Consider the following 18,952-nt stretch of genomic DNA (forward strand, 5'->3'; position numbering starts at 1 on the left):
GAAATGCTACTTCTCAATAAAAGCTTAAAATCATGTGTTCAGAGTTCTTATGGCCAGGTAGCAGGAGAAACTGAAAGGCGGAACAGGCAGAAGCAGTGTAGGAAACATTCTGTAGACGTCCTGAATCGGGTCTGGGGTGGAGGCCACACCAGGAATCCCATGGCAGCAAAGAGAGCTAGGGGCTGTGTTTTGTTTTTCAGTAACTTTGAAGGTTGTTACATGATGGCAAATTCTTCAGACAAATAATGATTAGGACTGCTTCTGTTGTTGCTGTGTGTGGTGGTGGCTTCCTATAGTCCAGACTCCCTTCAGTAGGATGAATGGAGTTTGGCCTAGGGCTCCACCTCCCAAGTGCTGGGAGGACAGGCATTCGCAAATCAAATGTGGCTTTTGAGGAAGTGCTTTACAAAACCATATCCTTCAGCTCTAAGGAAGCAAAGGAAGAGCTGTTCTCTCTGGGAGAGCTGACCTATGGAGGCTTGTGGGGAGCAGAGGAAGTCCTGACTGACCATTTATTGTTAACATGGAGTCCATGTCAAGGACCCCAGTGCATCAGACTGGGGAGCAGCAAAGCCTTCCTCAGGCCCACATACTAGTGAGGAAGGACTGGGCTTTAGCTAAGACTAGTGAGTGCAGAAACTATCCACCATATGCTTCCTCCTTCTGGGAATTTGCAGCAACCCTGAGACTGCTCCCCTTCAGGGACCTCCCACTGAAGGTAGTTAGCCTCTTCCCTTTGGAATATGCACAATTGTTGTTGGATGATACTCGTATACACTGTACAGATTTGCCTCTTGTATTGGTTTAATAAAACATTGATTGATAGTAGCCAGGGAGGATGTATAGTCAGGGCAATCAGACTAGGAGAATTCTGGGAAAAAGAAAGACAGAGATGCAGTCACAAGCCAGATGCAGAGGAAGCAAAATGAGAAAGCCTCATTGCGAAAAGGTACCAAGCCACGTGGCTAAACATAGACAAGAATTACGGGTTAATTTAAGTTGTAAGAGTTAGTAACAAGCCCAAGCAATAGGCCAAACAGTTTATAATTAATATATTTGGGACTGAATGCATGAGGGACTGAACAGATGAAAACTTGTCTACACAGAATAAACTTTCTGAGTTTTTTATTGTATAGTAGGTGCCCCCACACACACAGCTTTTAAGTATCATGTCTGTCATTTCTTCATCCCTATGTCCCCTGAGTTATGTTTCCAGGATCAAGTTGTGCAGAACACGGCAGAGCCTGGTATTTGGGAAAAAACCATCAGATAAAGTATTGCCTTCTTTATGGAGCATGTACTATACTTACAATAGTAAGGAAGGTAGGCAGGTAGATAGGGCGAGTAGATGTGTATTGTTGAAAGCTAACATTTTTGCTCTCTTAATTACAGTGGCTATAGTTTGTGGCCCAGGAGTTGGCTCAAGCACCCACATAAAAAACACTTGTAACCTTAGTGCTGGGAGAAAAAAAATAGGAGAATCCTGAGGGTTCACTGGCCAGACAGTCTAGCCAATTGCCCTGTCTCAAAATCATGAGGAACGTAATAGAATAAAATAGCTAATGTCAATGTCTGGCCTTCATATACACCTCCATGCAGAGCTAGCACATTTGTGCATGCACATAGAGACACACACATAGCACATACACACAGCACACACACACACACAGACAGATACACACAGACACACACACATACACCCAGACACCCAGACACACAAACACAAACACACACACATATATATACACACACCAAGAGCACTTAGTTTATAAAGATTAATTATTCGCTGCTTTGTTTTGGTCTGGGATCAAGATTTGGGGGCCCTTTAGTCAAGCTCAGAAGTTAACCTGCAAGCCATGGCCTACACTGTGCCCTCGATTTCCCGGGATGCCGAAGCTTCCTCCTTCAGCAGCCACCAGGGCCTCCAACATTCACGTCATCCAGGGTTCGGATCCTGCTTCATTTGTATTTCCCTCTGTTTTAATTATGGAGTCAATCACAACTTCCTCGATTCTACTGGGTACCAGAGACTAAGCCAGAAGGAAGACTGGCCTTGCAGTTCCTGTCTCCCTTTCCCTACGTGGCCCCACCCCCATCAAGCTGTGTTAATCAAATGCTGGACGGATTTTAGACTTTCCTAGGTGGCCAGTCTGGGGGGCGGGGCGGCCTGTCTGTGAGAACATTTCCGGGGATTTAGATCTGAAGCCCCGCCCCCATGCATACCATTCCCTGGGTGGGGTCACACACCACGTAAAGGTGTGAGCACCACCGGATAGCTATCTCTTGCTCCCTCACTATGACTCAATGACCTGCTGCCCCCCACGTTCCTGATACCACAGCTAGAGCTGCTCGGGGCCCCCACACCGCCCCTGCCAGGACGAGCTGTACTCTCACAATGTCCCTGCCGTAAGCCTAAGTTCTTCTCAACAGGTACAGCAATAAGCCAAGCCATTAATGCAAGCTCTGTCTAATGTACTTCCTATTGGTCCCACCCTGTCTCCATAAGTTCTGTTTTGTTTAAGGAATATATATTTGTCAAAGCTAAGCCTCTATAATTTCTAATAGTCTCTGTCAATGAGACAGAGGGACCAGGGGTAAATGAAGTGCCCAGGGCCCTCTGGAGTGCTAAGAATGACTGCCGCTCATGACTACTGCTGTTCTAATTCCTTCTGTCCCCAGAATGCTCTGACCTATTCTGGAAGTTGGAGCAAACCATTGATATTGTTCCTTTAGCCATATGGAGCCAATGGGAGTTCACATCCTTGCTATAAATTACAGAATCTACCCAATGAGGTCTCCCAACTCCTGTTGGAGAGTCCTTTATATATAATTCAGTTATCCCCCAAGATTTTTCTTTTAATTTTACATCCAAAGACTTTTTGCCCAGTAAGAAACCACTAATCACATATGGTCATTTAAATACGAACTTAAAACTTAAAATTTAGTTCAAGACTTTGTAGGGAATAAAACTGGGAAGTCACACATTAAGTGAAGTAACACAGGCTCAGAAGATAAACACCACACGTTCTCTCACACATGTGGGTCTTAGCTTCCGTCGTATGTGTGTGTTTATGTGGGAATGAGTGTGGGGGTAAGTCATGAAACTAGAAAACAGAGATCAGAAGAGGGGACAGGAGGTGATGCACACATGTGACAGAGGAGAAAACAGAGATCTGAGGATGAGGACAGGAGGTGATGCACACATGTGACAGAGGAGAAAACAGAGATCGGAAGAGGGGACAGGAGGTGATGCACACATGTGACAGAGGAGAAAACAGATCTCAGGAGGGGACAGGAGGTGATGCACACATGTGACAGAGGAGAAAAGAGAGATCTGAGGATGGGGACAGAAGGTGATGCACACATGTGACTGACAGAGGAGAAAACAGAGATCTGAGGATGGGGACAGGAGGTGATGCACACATGTGACTGACAGAGGAGAAAACAGAGATCTGAGGATGGGGACAGAAGGTGATGCACACATGTGACAGAGGAGAAAACAGAGATTGGGGAAATGGGGACAGGAGGTGATGGACACGTGTGACAAGAGAGTGGAAAGGAGGAAGCTTGGGGAGGGGAGAAAACGGGGTGATAAAGGAGCTGAGGAGGACCCACCAGAGCAGAGCATGTCTGACGATGTCACGGGCAAGCCTGGTGTCCACTAACTGAGAGAAGGAATGAGGTGGCTCCCTATGCCAAGCCAGAAGGCAGGACCACTGGAAGTGATCTGATCATGGGAGCACTTTGGCTTGAGGCCTCACACAGGGTTCTAGATTCTTGCCATGATTTGTCACTTCCTGTCACTAAGGAGACAAGCATCAGGTCCAGCTTGTGCCTCCTGCTGCTCCAGCATCTGCTGTCTCGCTGAGAGGGAGAGCTGTCTCCAGCCCTCTTGGATCAAGCTCCGTTCTGTCTGTACTAATGATACAGCTCACTAAGCTCCTGCACAGGGAATTCACCACATGAAATACACCCTAAAATACCCAGACATAAAACCTATTGATGGATAAAATGGCTTCTTGTGGCAAAATTTGTTTATTTAATATACAGTATACAAGACATTTAATTCCAGACCAGTACTGGACACGTCAGTCAGACAGCACAGACAGAGTATCTTCAACGTCACAGAAAAATCCTGATGCTAAGTGCCAACCTGGTGCATGAGGGTATCATAGCATGGTGGGTGAGAGAGAGCCTGGGATCCACAATGAAACAGAGCTCTCTGCACAACTTAGCAACTATGCCACAGCTGGCTACCCGGTGATAACGACAGCTATGGTGGGCTGCTGTGATACAGAGCGAGTGGGACTCAGGGTGTGTTTATTTGTTGTGCTGAAACAGAAGTAAAAATAATTTCAGAGCCTCCCTTCCCCGGTCCTGAAGATCGTACTGAGCTTTGAGAGAATGATGAATAAGTTGGCACTGGTCCCAGCCTCTCAAAATTCTTAGAATTTCCTGCACCATGGGCACGTCTGAGATAATTATGCTAATCAGATGACCCAGGAAGGGATGGAGAGAGTAGCCCTATGATTAGAATGTTGGAGTTCTGCAGCATGTAAGATCAGCCAGGCTTCTGAGAGGCAAGGAGGGCTACAGATACTCAGTCACATGACCAACACTCAACTCCAGAATGCCTGTGTGTTAGATCTGTATTCAGAAGCGTGGGTGAACATCCCAGGATAACGTTTCTCTGTATGTATGCATCTCTGTGTCCTCACCACAGCAGGGAGGTTTAATACACACACACACACACACACACACACACACACACACACGAGCTCATGGAAAGATTCTTATGAGAAACTTTCAGTGACTTCCTTGTGCATGATGTAATAAGTGTTTTACTAACAACCTTTGGTACAGGATCCTTGGACTGTCAGTGCCTCGGCAGTGTGTTCTTCACCTCAAACGAGCCAGTGTGCTGAAGCTCTCTGCATGCCTGTTGCTCCAAGTCTCTGCAAATATGTCTTTCCTCGATGGATCCATTCAAGAGTTACCCAGCCTATAAAGTCTTCCTCATTGGCCCTTCCTCGCTGGGGTTCTTACATGTGAATATCTCCATGATGCTGAGTTCCTGGGAGGCAGTATCCTGATCTTTTATTAGTCTTTCGATTCCACATGGTAAATATTCAGTGGATTCTCTTAGAAGGGAAGGATTATTTCCACCAAAGGTTCTGCCTTTGGTGTGCACTCATGTACTGTATACCAACTTTTCAGTCAGCGGTAGATCGGCGGTCTATATGCTGGTGGCCCCATAAGATTGAATCACTTGGTGTTGTCTCTGTGGTCATAACGTCAAGCATAGCTCATTGTAGATGTGTTTGTAGTGATGTTGCTGCTGGGGAGTCTAGACCAATGTCGTGTTCATGTGTCTTAACTTTTGATAAAAGGTTTAAAAATAAACACAGAAGAGGTTTATAGGATAAAGATGTGAAGAAAAATGGCAGCGGCTGCATGGCATCACCCTGATTCACCCTCTTCCTCCCAGCATTCAGCCTAGCTTTCTCTGCCTAGCTAAGTTCTGCCTTGCTGTAGGTCCAAAGCAGTTTCTTTATTCATTAATGGCAATCACAGCACACAGAGGGGACTCCCACATCATTATACAGCCTTTTGTCGTGTGATCCTATCTGGTCAACCCTTCTTACTGTTATGGAATATTATTTTAAGATGTGTTACATTTGTTTATGCTGTGGAATATTTGTTTAATGATTCAATCATGTGTTGTATTCTTTTATGTTGTATTTGTTTAACTCTGTGAAGCTGTGTTACTTTGACTGTCTAAAACACCGAATGATCTAATAAAAAGCTGAACAGCCAATGGCGAGGCAAGGATAAGTGGGGCTGGCAGACAGAGAGAATAAAGAGTAAGAAAAACCTGGGGGGAGAGAAAGAAGAGCAAGAGCAAGGAGAGGAAGATGGTAGGGACCCGCCACCCAGCCACACAGTCAGCCATGGAGTCAGAGTGAAAGTAAGATATACAGAAGTAACAAAAAGAAAAAGCCCAGGGGCAAAAGGTAGATGGGATAATTTAAGAAAAGTTGGCTAGAAATAAGTGAAGCCAAGGCTGGACGCTTATAAGTAATAATAAGCTTCCATGTGTGATTTATTTGGGAGCTCAGTGGTAGGCCCACAAAAGAGTCAAAGGGCAAAGAATTAAAAACAACCAACAACATCTTACAATTATACATATACATGTATATATATACATATATATACTCATACATATATACACGTGCATACATATATGTGTGAATATACATCACTGATATGATTCCGACTGATAAATGTTTTTCTTTGGATATCAAGGTCTTTTACTTCTACAGTAGAAACTTCCCTAGAAATTTTCTCACATATTGAGATCCATAACCAGAGTAATGATAAACAGACTCTAACTGCTGAAGCGAGTTGACAGGAAAATGGCACGAATCCCCTCCTTCACTGTGGTTGCTAAAGAAATATTGGAAGTTTGGAGAGAATCATTCAAAGATTCCCACCCCCAATGTCTATGCATTTGCATAATTTATTAGATAACCGAGCTTATAAATTGCAAATAAGCTGCCCATGCATCTAGAACAAGAGTGTGCACACTGAAGAACACACTGGGGATTTTTGTGCTTTGTTTAGGACTTTTGAAATCATAGAGAAATGAGATTAAAAATTCATCACTTAAAAAAATGACATGAATTCTCTTTCACTTTCTGGCTGATTTAAACGTTTTATGTGCAGTCCATATCAGTTACAGCCTTCACAGATCCCTGGCAAATGTCAGAATCTGTGTTTATGATGCAAGAGAAGAGCAAGAATATCAGAAATTATCAGGGATACTATTATTTTAGAAAAGAACCTTGGATGAAGGGGGAATTATACAGGCACTTTAGAAGCAGACTGGGCAGTGGGTAGGATTCTATCTTCCTCTAACATATGATAAAATGCAATTATAACATGCAATTCATATACGGGCTGCTATTCCATTGAGAATTGCTGTCGTAAACTAAGTTAGATTTTTTAAAAACTGTCACAGATTGTCTTTGTGTTCTGTGCTATATGTGGGGTGGAAGGTACAGGATAAAAGTGGGAAGGAGGGCAACGTACTCAACAACTGGTTAATTTTTAAAAGAGGTCTGGGGAGATGGCTTGGTGGGGAAAACACTTGCTGCACAGTCTGATGGCTACTGTTCAAATCCCCAGAACTCACATAAGCTCCAGCTGCATGTGGCTGCCCACCTGTAAGTCCATGGAAAAGAGAGGAAGATGAGGCCGGACTAGTCCTACCCACCAGCTTTAGCTTCAGCTGGGAGATCCTGTCTCTACAGAGGTGGAGAGCGATGGAGGAAGCCAGCCCCATGCCTCCCCACACATGCATGTGCACTTCTTCACCCCCACACACATGAACATGCATGCATACATATAGACATGCGCAAAAAGGAAAGGCTCTTGTAGGTGCTTTCATGGTGATGGCGTCTTGAATTCAGCTTTTAAATAGGAACTTCCCTTACAATGCAATCTTGGCAGAGATGAAAAACTTAATATCAAGAGCTGCTTTTTACATGATTGCCCTGTGAGATCAGGATGGAGATCTGCAAACAAGCTCTGTTTGCTGTCACCTAAGAAGTTGCCATGACCTTACTTTGGGCAGCTTGTTTCCTTAAGTCTGAAGAAACAATGTTTCTTACACAGTTACACTGCACTGTATAAGAAACAATGTTTACGTTTCTTACAGTTACACTGTAGGGCTGCATTCAGAAGGAGCCTGTCACCCAGTTCTTTCCAAGGGCTCCAGGAGGGCATGGCTCCGAGACCCGGCCTGTGCCTTTGCATATGTTGTTGACAGCTGTGAGCTATAGACCGCCCTCCCTTCAGAACCCCTGCTAAATGGGACTTGTAATCCCTTCCCCACCCACGCTCTTACTCCCCAGGGCAAGAATGTTGACTCCTGCTCTCCATCACCTGTCAGAATCCATCCTCCTGTCACTGGCTTATATGGACAAGTCGGCCCAGGGTCATGTGACCTTGGGTTGCTAAAAACAGCTCCATCACCCACTCCGAACCAGGGCCTGAAACAATGTCCTCCATAGAGAGAACCATAAAGGACACTTGATCGCGCAGCCCGTGGAATTATTTCCAGGAAACACTTGCAGAAGCCGTCCGGGAGCTCCCGTCCCTGGCAGCACTCTCCGGGACGGCCAGGAAATGAGCGCTTCTTTGAATTACAAGTCTTTCTCCAAAGAGCAGCAGACCATGGATAACTTGGAAAAGCAACTCATCTGTCCCATCTGCCTAGAGATGTTCACGAAGCCTGTGGTCATTCTCCCCTGCCAGCACAACCTGTGCAGGAAATGTGCCAGTGACATCTTCCAGGTAGGTTTGTCTGCAATTTGGAGGGTGTGGAGAGCCCTCCATCCTGTGTCAAGGGTTTGAAGTCAAAGCCGGTTCCCTTAGAGCGCTCTCTGAGGCTGTTTCCCCAGGTTTGGCTGTCAAGTCCCCTTCCCGCTTCCAAATCCACTTGTGTTTTAATTCTAAGAACCATAATTGTTGTTAGTAAAATAAAACAGAGGCGCCGAACCTGTTTAGAAATTGAAAATGAGTTACCGGCCAGGGTATGAGTGTTGGAACATCTGGTTGAAACTTGGGGTTATGAAAACACAGGATAGACAAATGCTTATTGCTCACTGTAGGTTTGGCTGTGGATCGGGGGTGGGGGGGGCAGGTTTCAGGACCACTTGCAGGAAGCTGAGGAGTCCATATTTATTGTGCCTAGTGTCAGAGAGTGAAAATAGTCTCTAAAAGACTCCCGTGGCTTTACTCAGTTCCTTTTTTTTCTTACTTGGCAAGAACAGGCCTCTAACCCGTACTTACCCACGAGAGGAGGGACCACTGTGGCGTCAGGGGGCCGGTTCCGCTGTCCCTCCTGTAGACACGAGGTGGTGTTAGACAGACACGGGGTTTATGGACTGCAGAGAAACCTGCTCGTGGAGAACATCATCGACATCTACAAGCAGGAGTCCACCAGGTAAGAGCGGCTCTGAGAGCCAAGCCTGCTGGAGGCTTTGTCTGTTTGCTTTCAGCTCAATGAATCGATGCATTACATTGTTCTTTAAATGGCTTTTCACTGCCAGTCCTTCCCAATGAGATAGAGGTGCTCACGGAGGAGAGAAGGAAGCTGGTGAGCCTGCTTCTGTACCATCTAAGGTGGTCATGTTGGAAGAGGTGTCCTGCCACCCACAGCCTTGCATTACCTTCAGTTTAGACATATCGATACACTGTAGACTCATTGTAAGTCCAGATCCTATGTTACAGAAAAACTCTAGTACAGACATGTATATAAGGCAAGAAACATCAATGTCCAAAATACCTCAGGTCCCAGTTGCCTTGCCTTAAAGTTGTCTAAACAACAACAACTTTACCAATTCAAACACCCTGACATCCTCATTTGTCCTAATATTGATTCTACGGAATGCTCAAGGCAAGAGATAATGCTGGTTTTCAGGAACTTCATCTACAGAAGTGGGAGAGGAAACAAACTTCCAGCTGTTTCCCTACGACTGTGTAGACTTAGCACCTACTTGCTGAGTGATTGGCGTGTCGTATGTATTCATTCACTGAAATATTTGTAAAGGCTTCTTATCATCACACCACACAGGTCACACCGTTCCTTCCCTAGAGTTTATTCCTAGAAGGCACAGTGTGAAGAGCCCTATCTCAATCCTGCATGGGTCATTTGAGTTCAAAACCTCAGCATCCGTATGGAGATCATGCAGAAATGGGGCACGTGCTTACGGAACATCTGCAGGGCTGCAAATGCCATGCGCCCTTTGCAGGAAAGTTGTTCCGTTAATCTAACATGTAATTATTGCAATTATTATGCCCATTAGTTTCTGCTTAAGATTCAGAGCTAAATCAGCTAGCACTAGGCTATAGATGGAACTGAGGGAATTGCTGAGGACATATTGTGGCCACCTGTCTCCCTTGCTTCCAAATCTTTTGACAAGAAGGAAAATGGTTACCAGAGTTACGGATCTGATCCCGTTGTATTTCATTGTGTTAAAATTCAATACATCCATAAAATGCTCTCATGTCTGGGGCTTGGGGAACATTGCAGAAGAAGGGTGGAAAGACTCGAAGAGCCAGCCGGTCATGGAGTTTGCTGTGAGACCGTGTCAGAAGCTACACACATAGCTGCCCCCCTCCCCCCAGCATGATTGCCTAAACATGAACTGAGCGAGGACAACAAGAAGAGACATGCCAAAGCGGGTGGGGAAAGACCACGAGGCTTCAGATCACAAAGAACCACAGGCGACAAAGAGTTGTTCAAAGTGGGAGAAATCGTCTTTCCCAGCAAAGAGTGCACAAATTGGATACCCAATTCCAAATGGTTAGTCCTGAAAACATAAAAAAAATAATATATAGATTGAGCAGGTTTTATTTAGAAATATATATATATATATATATATATGTACATATAGGCACATAATGGCAATTTAAAAAGTGGTCATGAATTTGAAAGAAATGAGGAGTAGATAGGAGGGCTTGGAGAGAGAAAAGAAAAGGGAGAAATAATGTAATTATATTATAATCCCAAAAATAAAAAAATGGAGCTGTACGTTGTCTCCTTATGAGATTACCCTGGCAACTAATAACCAGACAATTTTTAAAGGGCATTTATGTGGCTATGGTTTCAGTATCACGTACAGTGCCTTTCCAGAACAGGGCCTCTGCAATGCTCGCTCCTTACACTGCACAGAGAATGCCCCGCTGACAGGCTTCTGGGTTCTATCTATTGCTGTTATTTTTCTGTCTCACTGCTCACCTGGTGGGAACTCCAGACATGAGTGTAACAGCATTTTCTATGAAATCTAGAGGACAGGAAGTATTAAAGCTTGTTGTGTTAGTCCAACTACAAGACACAGCCTGTCTCACCATAAAGTCAGCCTGATGCCCCTTGAGAGGATGGGGAACAAACTGTACAAAAACAATGAGCCAAATCTCTACCACTAAGCAAGAGCCAACTGGAAGACTGATAATTTTGTGATTATAAGATTCTTCCATCGTTTCTTAAACTCACGTCGCTTTGGGGTGTTTTTATGTGGTACTAGTTGCCAAGAAGGGCTTAGTCACATCTAACTTAGCTGTTCCTGAAGTTTGTAAGTCTTATCAGACTTGAACCCCAAGGCTTGGGATATATTAGATAACCTTAGAATAACCTTTGGCACACAGAATAAGCTAACCCCAGCTCTAGTCTTTGGCAGTGTCAACAGAAAGGGAAAAGGCTACCGTGATGGACTTTGAAGTATCATTCGACTCTGGCCTCTTACAGAACAGCTGGGATCTTGACAAATTCTGGCCTTAGCTAGCATTCTGCATGGTGATGCTCTATCCACAGTCTGGGTCGGGCAAGAGAAGCCACTAGCTTGGTTAATGTTATCATTGAAAATAGAGATTAATTTGCTGCTATTATAAGCAAAATGGCTTTGTATTGTGTGTTAGACTCTATTCAAGTGCTTTACCTATGAATTAGGTGTTCCCAATAGTCCACTGAGGAGGGTTATATTATCCCTTTAACAAAATTTTTGAATGCTTATGCATGTGTGTGTGTGCACGCGCATGCGTGTGTGAGATATGCATGTGTGCATGTTCACGTGTGGGCAGGTGTATGTGCATGCGTGTGTGGAGGTCAGTAGTTGATCAGACGTTCCCCTCTGTTACACTCCACTTTATTTTCTTTTCTTTTTTTATTTTTATTTTTTTGGTTTTTCGAGACAGGGTTTCTCTGTAGCTTTGGAGCCTGTCCTGGAACTAGCTCTTGTAGACCAGGCTGGCCTTGAACTCACAGAGATCCACCTGCCTCTGCCTCCCGAGGGCTGGGATTAAAGGCATGCGCCACCACCGCCCAGCTCCACTTTATTTTATTTTATTTTATTTTTTTTGGTTTTTCGAGACAGGGTTTCTCTGTGGTTTTGGAGCCTGTCCTGGAACTAGCTCTTGTAGACCAGGCTGGTCTCGAACTCACAGAGATCCGCCTGCCTCTGCCTCCCGAGTGCTGGGATTAAAGGCGTGCGCCACCACGGCCCGGCTTCCACTTTATTTTTTAAGACAAGATCTGTCACTGGAACGAGAGCACAGCTGGCTGTCAAGACGGCTTTTCCTTGGTGTCACCTGGGTTAGGATCACAGGCACAGGCCACCACACTGTTTTTAAGGATACTTAGAATCAAATGCATGGCAAGTACTCTATTGACTAATGTATTTCCCAGCCCTTTTGAACTGCTCCAATAGGAATGAATACATAAACACTTTAATTTTTAGAGAGTCTTAAGCAGGACTAAAAGGCCTCTAGTAAGGGTTGTTCCTGCCTTTCTGTCGCAAGCCCTAAACTGTCACTCCCCAAATGCAATTACTTTTAATTCTCCTAGCTACTTCCTGCTGCTTGCCACCAATGATAATTGTGTTACTTGTTTATTTTTGAACAACATTTTTAGATTTATTTACTTTATGTGTATGAGTGTTTTACCTGCGTGCATGTATGTGTACCATGTTATGTGCCTGATACCCATAGGGGCCAGAAGAGGGTGTCAAATCCCCTAGAACCAGAGCTATGCATGGTTAGGAGCTACCATGTGGATGCTGGGAACCAAACTCTGGTCCTCTGCAAGAGCAACAAAGTGTTCTTTTAACCACAGAGCCAGTCCCACCCCGTGTGTGTGCTGCTATGTTTCTATCTCCTGCTTTTGTTTCCAATATTAGGGATAGGGGGATCCCTCTCACTGCAGGTTCCTACTCTCTACTTGGGAATTCCTTTTTCTCCCTCTAGGGTTGACTCTCTTGGACCCGCGTCTTATCTGTCAGCTTACACTGCTGCTTTTGTGGACCACATTTCCATATGCAATCTCTTAAAATGTCCCCTGAGTCCCTCTTTATAGCCACCCACCTTCACAATAGCCCATAGAGGTTCTGCTAAAGATTTGGGCTGCAGTTCTCAAAACTTCCTGGGACTCTAGGTTTCTGATAGGCTTCTGTCCAGCAGGCCATCAGCAGAAATGCAACTGAAGAAAGTCACTTTTGTTTTGTATAGACATTTCCAATTTTCAGCATTTGGCTGACCTCTCCTGCTTGCCGCCATCTTACATTTGTGTACATTACTTTTATATATTTTTATTTCCTCGATCTCTTTTGGGAGATTCCCACAGGAGGCACGAAGAGCCGCCTCTGCTCATTCTGCCACATTGAATTAGAAGACACTTCATTTTATTCCCAGATGGATGAAAACTGGTTTAATAATGCATTTAAGGCCATACATACATGCATGCATCCACACATGCAGAAGTTGGAATTAAGCATTCAGATCACCTTAACGACACCAGGACTAACTGAACTTCCTCATCAGATGACCTTAATACAATGGGACTGGCTGAACTTCCTCACCAGGACTTAATGTCCACTCCTCAGTAAACACTATGGCAGCCCCAGCAACCTAGGAGACCAGAGAGAATAGCTATAGGTGCCCATAGTACTGAACAGTGAGAGGCTACTTCCAGCCTTCAGTACTGAGCCCTGAACCAGAACTGTGTGCTCAGCCACAGCCACCAGAAAGTATTTACATCCTCCATTCTCTGTGCCAAACTTGTTTCAGGTCTGTTATTTGGTGTAAGTGGTCCATAGGTTTTTCTTATTTAGAAGAGTTGGTGCCTCTAGGCCCATGTTGTTCCTAAAAGAAGCAAAAACAAAACAAGAAAATTACTAATAAATAAAGGAAGTATTGTGGAAAAATGAGTAAATTGTATCATGAACAAAAATAAAATATAACCTTCTGGCTGTTTCCACATGTTCAATAACCGTGTTTTCTGCATCGCCTGAGCTCTGTGATGTCACATCCCCAAAAGCTGGCCACGGTGCCCTCAGGACATGGGGAGGAAAGCAAGCCTGTTGGGGGCGGGGAGGTTCCAGCAGATATGCACCAGACTGCTCCAGCAAAACCGCAGTTAACACCAAGTGCAGGCATAGAGGCCAACTCAGAGCTGGCAGAGGCCAACTTGTGACTCCCGCTCTCAGATAACCCACTGGATTTCCCACTTTCAGTTTCTTCTCGATTTTATCAGCCATTCATCGAACACCTGTTTCAGCTGCACTCCTTTGTGTGGGAAACGCTGCTCTAGGCACAGGGTGTACAGCAAAAAAGATGACCACCGACTGCGGCTCACCTTCTGGTGGAGGAGGAGACAGGCCTGGGAAGGGAAGCAATCTGCCCGTTCATGGCCATGCTTTCTGACTTGAGTACCAAATAAACGGGTGAAGAGGGAGGCCGTCGATTTCATGAACGACCAGAGAGAGATTCCTCTTGCAAACACTAGGTTCCAAAATCTTGGACCTGGAATCTCATGAAACTTCTTTACAAGATCTAGAGCTTTCGCAACATTTATTTCTGCCAGTGTCTTGTACGTGACTTCTACCCAGTACAGTAGCGATGTAGCACCACGCCCCCTGCCTTCTGGGTCTGGTACTGCAGCTACATGTAATCCCACACACCAGCACTGGGGTGCTCCATCACTTGGAGGCATGACTCACAGGAGAGAGTGTGCTTCACATCACACTACATCTTTACACATCTGAGTGATATTTACATCACACAGTGTGCGTACGTAATCCACACGTATACTTTCAAGTGTTGATACCTGGAATTCTTATCAAGGGTAATTCCCAGTTCAACTGCTCTATTACATTTTGATTTTTAGAAATACTGCCCATTACTTGCTAGAGGAATTCTTTGTTTAGACAGCCCTGTGGGTTTTTTTAAGAAGGAGATTTCAACAGCAACTGAGGGGGAAAAAAAGTAGTACCAAATGGAACACGAGAGACTCTGGCATTCTTTTGGTCAGGGCTGGGGTTAGTCAGGGCTAGTGCATTTGCAATGCTTGTCGATACAGATTTATCTCCCTGCCTCCCCCCAGGCCAGAGAAAAAGTCTGAGCAGCCCATGTGTGAGGAGCACGACGAGGAACGCATCAACATCTACTGCCTGAACTGCGAGGTGCCCACCTGCTCCCTGTGCAAAGTGTTCGGCGCTCACAAGGACTGCCAGGTGGCTCCCCTCACCCATGTGTTCCAGAGGCAGAAGGTAGGAATCTCACTTCTCCGCGCCGCCCCTTCTAAGCACCCGGAGCAACTCCGCATAGCTGAAACGGGAGCTCAGTGGAAGGCAGGCTGTACGTGGAAGGCCCCACGGGAAGGAGTCCTGTAGTTTCTCTCATATTCAGTTCTCTCCGAGATTGAGGTGCTGGCCGGAGAGGGAGGATGCTAAGGTTTAGAGCATGGCACAGAAGGACTGGTGACTCTCTGTGACCTTTGGAGGTTGCTGAAGATACGTTGTGTTAAGGGGGCTGGTCTAGTGCCAGCTGCTAACGATGACTCAGAGTTAAACTACAGCCAAGAATTCGATGGGCTTCACTTTCCCCTAGAAACACGGCTTGAGGTCTGGGCCTCCTGCTGGCCTCTAAGTCGCCTGGGCCAATGCTAAAAGGGACTCTTCAAATGTCCCTCTTCCAGGGACCGGATCTGGCCCTCCCCATTCTGAGCCTGGGCAGTCTCCTCACCAGCTCAGGGACTCTGCTTCCTGTGGCAGCCGTCTAGAACTCATGAGTCTATGAAGATAAAGGGGGGGGGGGGTCAGTCGCATCTTCTACTTAGCAATCACTGATTCCAATTCTGTCTCAAAGGCCAGAGCTGGAATCAGTTTGGAAGCCAGACTCGTGCGACACCTGTTGCAGCCAACAATCTCGCAACCAGCAACCTTGATTCGCTTTTGTTGCTGTTGTTTATTTTCAGCTTCATTTTATTAACTTTGATTCCTCCTCTCCTTGCCCCCAAGGCCTAGCATGGTACAGCTGTTTGGTATCTACTTTTGACTACTTCCCTCAGAGGCCCGGAGATCCACGGGATGGGCAAAGGGAGGGGAAGTGGGACGCCCACGCCTTTCCTCTTTGGTCAGCGTAGCTTCACATTCACTATAGGTTTCCATGTTCACTTCCACATGGAGAGACGGCTGCAGGTTGTTGTTGTTGTTTTTGTTATTCTCAAGACAGCGTTTCTCTATGTAATCCTGGCTATCCTGGAACTCGCTTTGTAAACCAGGCTGCCTCAAGCTCACATAGATTCAACTACAGTTTCAAATGCTTGACAACCAGGCTTACTAGGGTTTGGCCTAGACCCCTCCTTTAGTTCAGGTTCAAATTGGTTGTATGTCTTGCTCAATAACCTGGAGAAGGTCAGGCCAGAGGGCTAGGCTTCCCAAGTCCCCACTCAGTGCACCTTGTGGCTCCATGTCCGAGCCAGAGGAGGGTAAGCAGGAAGAGAAGAATACGTGTTGGGTTAAAAGAACACAAGAATTTTAAAGTTGTAACACCCTTGCTAAAGCCGGCCTCATGTTACAGCCTAAGTTTGTGCGACAGTCTATGAACATTTCTGCACTATATTAGCATAGGAGGATTGCAATATACATGTGCCCAATAGATAAATATTTATTGCATTTATTGCTCAAGTAAAATTAGTCCTGAGCTGCACTAGACAATTCATTCAAGTTCCCAATATTTGAGAAATATGTCACATATTTGAGTCTGTCACACCGTCCTAGATACGAACTGTTTAGAATTCTCCAGCTTCGATATACTATTATTGATAGCTTATAATTGTTCTTCGTGTTTTTAACTGAATTCACGAAAACCATGGAACCTTGTCTCACACAGAGCCAGCATTTGCTTACAGTATCAAGAGGTTTCCAGGTTTCCCACGACGAGCCTCCACCTCAGTCTTTAGATGGGATTAATTACAATCCCTGGGCTTGGTATGAGGAGTGACTTAATTCACATCTAAATTAATAATGACAGAACATTCTGGCTTTCCTTGGCCATCTTCATCCTCAGACTTGTTTTCTGGGGCCAGAGGCCAGAGCGGCATCACTGAGCCACCCTGCCAGCCTAAACGGGTGATGTAGGTCACCAGCAGCTTCTGTTCTTCTCCCGCAGTAAGAATATGTCTCGTGAGAAATCCACCAGCTTGTTTGTGGGCTTGTTTTCTCCTTAGGGATTAAATCCCCCGGAGGATAATGCTGTGACCAGCCCATGATCATCCAGGCTAGGAAACCCCTAAATAACTGGAGTCTGTTTTCTCTGCTAGTCGGAACTCAGTGATGGCATTGCTGTGCTTGTGGGAAGCAACGATCGGATCCAGGGAGTGATCAGCGAGCTGGAGGACACCTGTAAAACAATCGAGGTAGGTCAGCTGACTCACAGGGACTCAAAACCAGTCCTGATAGCCCTACAGGCGCATGGTTGTCTCAGTGGCACACTAGAGACCCCATCACAATGTTCCATTCTTCCCCTATAGAATGGCCTCGTTCCTGGCACTTAAGGGGACTTAGCTCATGGCTTGATGAGGTAGATTCTTACCATAGTTGTTCGGGCAGTAATAACTGTGTGTGTGCTCTTCCTCAGTCAACTCCTTTAGAAAGGTTAGCAGCAATGCAATCAGTTGCCGGCAATGGAAGGGAACACTGTTGCTATTATTTAACAAGATTTCTTGGTGGAAACCTGGAACAGTCTTTGGAAATGCTAACAATGCTTCAGAGAGTCTTGTAAAGGCCTGAGCTGCACAGCTGTGTCCTCATAACAGTCATCATGGGGGACCCCAAGGAGGAGAAAGATCTCCCCAGTTGTGGCTAGCAGGCTAGGGTACTAACCACTCAGCTTCCGGTGCACGGTTCTCATTGCTGCGTGCGAGGCCTCTCTCATGGCCTGTTATTTCCTTCTGTCCCCATCTCCTAAAGATAACAGTTTCGACAGATGCTGGATCGTCTCTGTGTGCCTTCTCATAAAATAGGTATTTTTTATGGATGTGTCTTAGTTGCTTATCTATTACTATGAGAGATACCATGACCAAAACAGTTTATAAAAGGAATCAGTTAACTGGGGGCTTGCTGAGAGTTTCAGAGAGAGAGCTAGAGAGAGAAAAAGAGAGAGAGAAATTGAGACTGGGCCTGGTGTGGGCTTTTGAAACTTCCAAACCTACCCCCGGTGACACTCCTACTTCAACAAGGTCATACCTTCTAATCGTTGCCAAAATAGTTCTACCACCTAGGGACCAAGCATCCAAATATGTGAGAGCAAAGCATCACAGCCTTTGAGTTTCTCAAATGTTATGGCATCGTGGCTTCTTTGCGTTTCGAACCAAGCATTTTGTTTTTAAGACCCATTTATGTTACTATAAGCATGAAAGGTGACAGTCACACTTATTCTGCAGAGCTTACAGGCATGAAGATGCTTAGCACGGTACCTGGTGAGAAGTGTATGATGTCATCGCCTTCCTATTACCGAGGTCAAGTCTATTATTATAAGTTTAAGTCCATGTCCGAAGGGATGGCATCAAGATTTCATTAGTTATCATTAGCCCATCTTAGATTTATACATCATTAAAATCAATTTCCTTTCTCTCCACACTCCTGTTACTGAAAAGATCTTTGGTATGTGGAGATTCACTTACAGGGAATGTTTTCTCCTGGTGAAGAGTGTAAGTGATTCAGAAATAGCGGACAATGAGGACTACTGAGAACTCAAGAACAATGGCACTGGGTTTTGATCCTACTGCACGTACTGGCTTTGTGGGAGCCTAGGCAGTTTGGATGCTCACCTAACTAGACCTGGAAGGAGGTGGGTGGTCCTTGAACTTCCCACAGGGCAGGGAACCCTGATTGCTCTTCGGGCTGATGAGGGAGGGGGACTTGATTGGGGGAGGGGGAGGGAAATGGGAGGCGGTGGCAGGAAGGAGGCAGAAATCTTTAATAAATAAATAAATTAATTAAAAAAATAAAAATAAATAAAGGGAAAAAAGGCAAAAAAAAAAAGAAAAGAAAAAGAAATGGGCAATGGAAACTGTTTTCTCTCTACTTATTTACAGTGAAGATCAGTCACT

At 45.2% G+C, this 18,952-nt stretch overlaps 1 protein-coding gene across 3 annotated transcripts in view; it reads left to right on the forward strand.

Moving 5' to 3' along the window:
* Window positions 1-8,062: 8,062 nt before the first annotated feature.
* Trim55 (tripartite motif containing 55) overlaps window positions 8,063-18,952 on the forward strand; it is a 36,031-nt gene continuing 25,141 nt past the window's right edge. For all 3 annotated transcript variants that reach the window (XM_041667673.1, XM_041667675.1, XM_041667674.1), the window contains exons 1-4: window positions 8,063-8,358; window positions 8,838-9,010; window positions 14,942-15,107; window positions 17,162-17,257. In XM_041667673.1, the coding sequence (XP_041523607.1) occupies window positions 8,191-8,358; window positions 8,838-9,010; window positions 14,942-15,107; window positions 17,162-17,257 (603 nt within the window). In that variant the 5' untranslated portion in view covers window positions 8,063-8,190. The remainder of the gene's footprint in view (window positions 8,359-8,837; window positions 9,011-14,941; window positions 15,108-17,161; window positions 17,258-18,952) is intronic.

This window comes from Microtus oregoni, unplaced genomic scaffold (genome assembly GCF_018167655.1).
Source record: "Microtus oregoni isolate MIOR12 unplaced genomic scaffold, Mior012 000017F_ref0000208, whole genome shotgun sequence".
Classification (NCBI taxonomy): Eukaryota; Metazoa; Chordata; class Mammalia; order Rodentia; family Cricetidae; genus Microtus; species Microtus oregoni.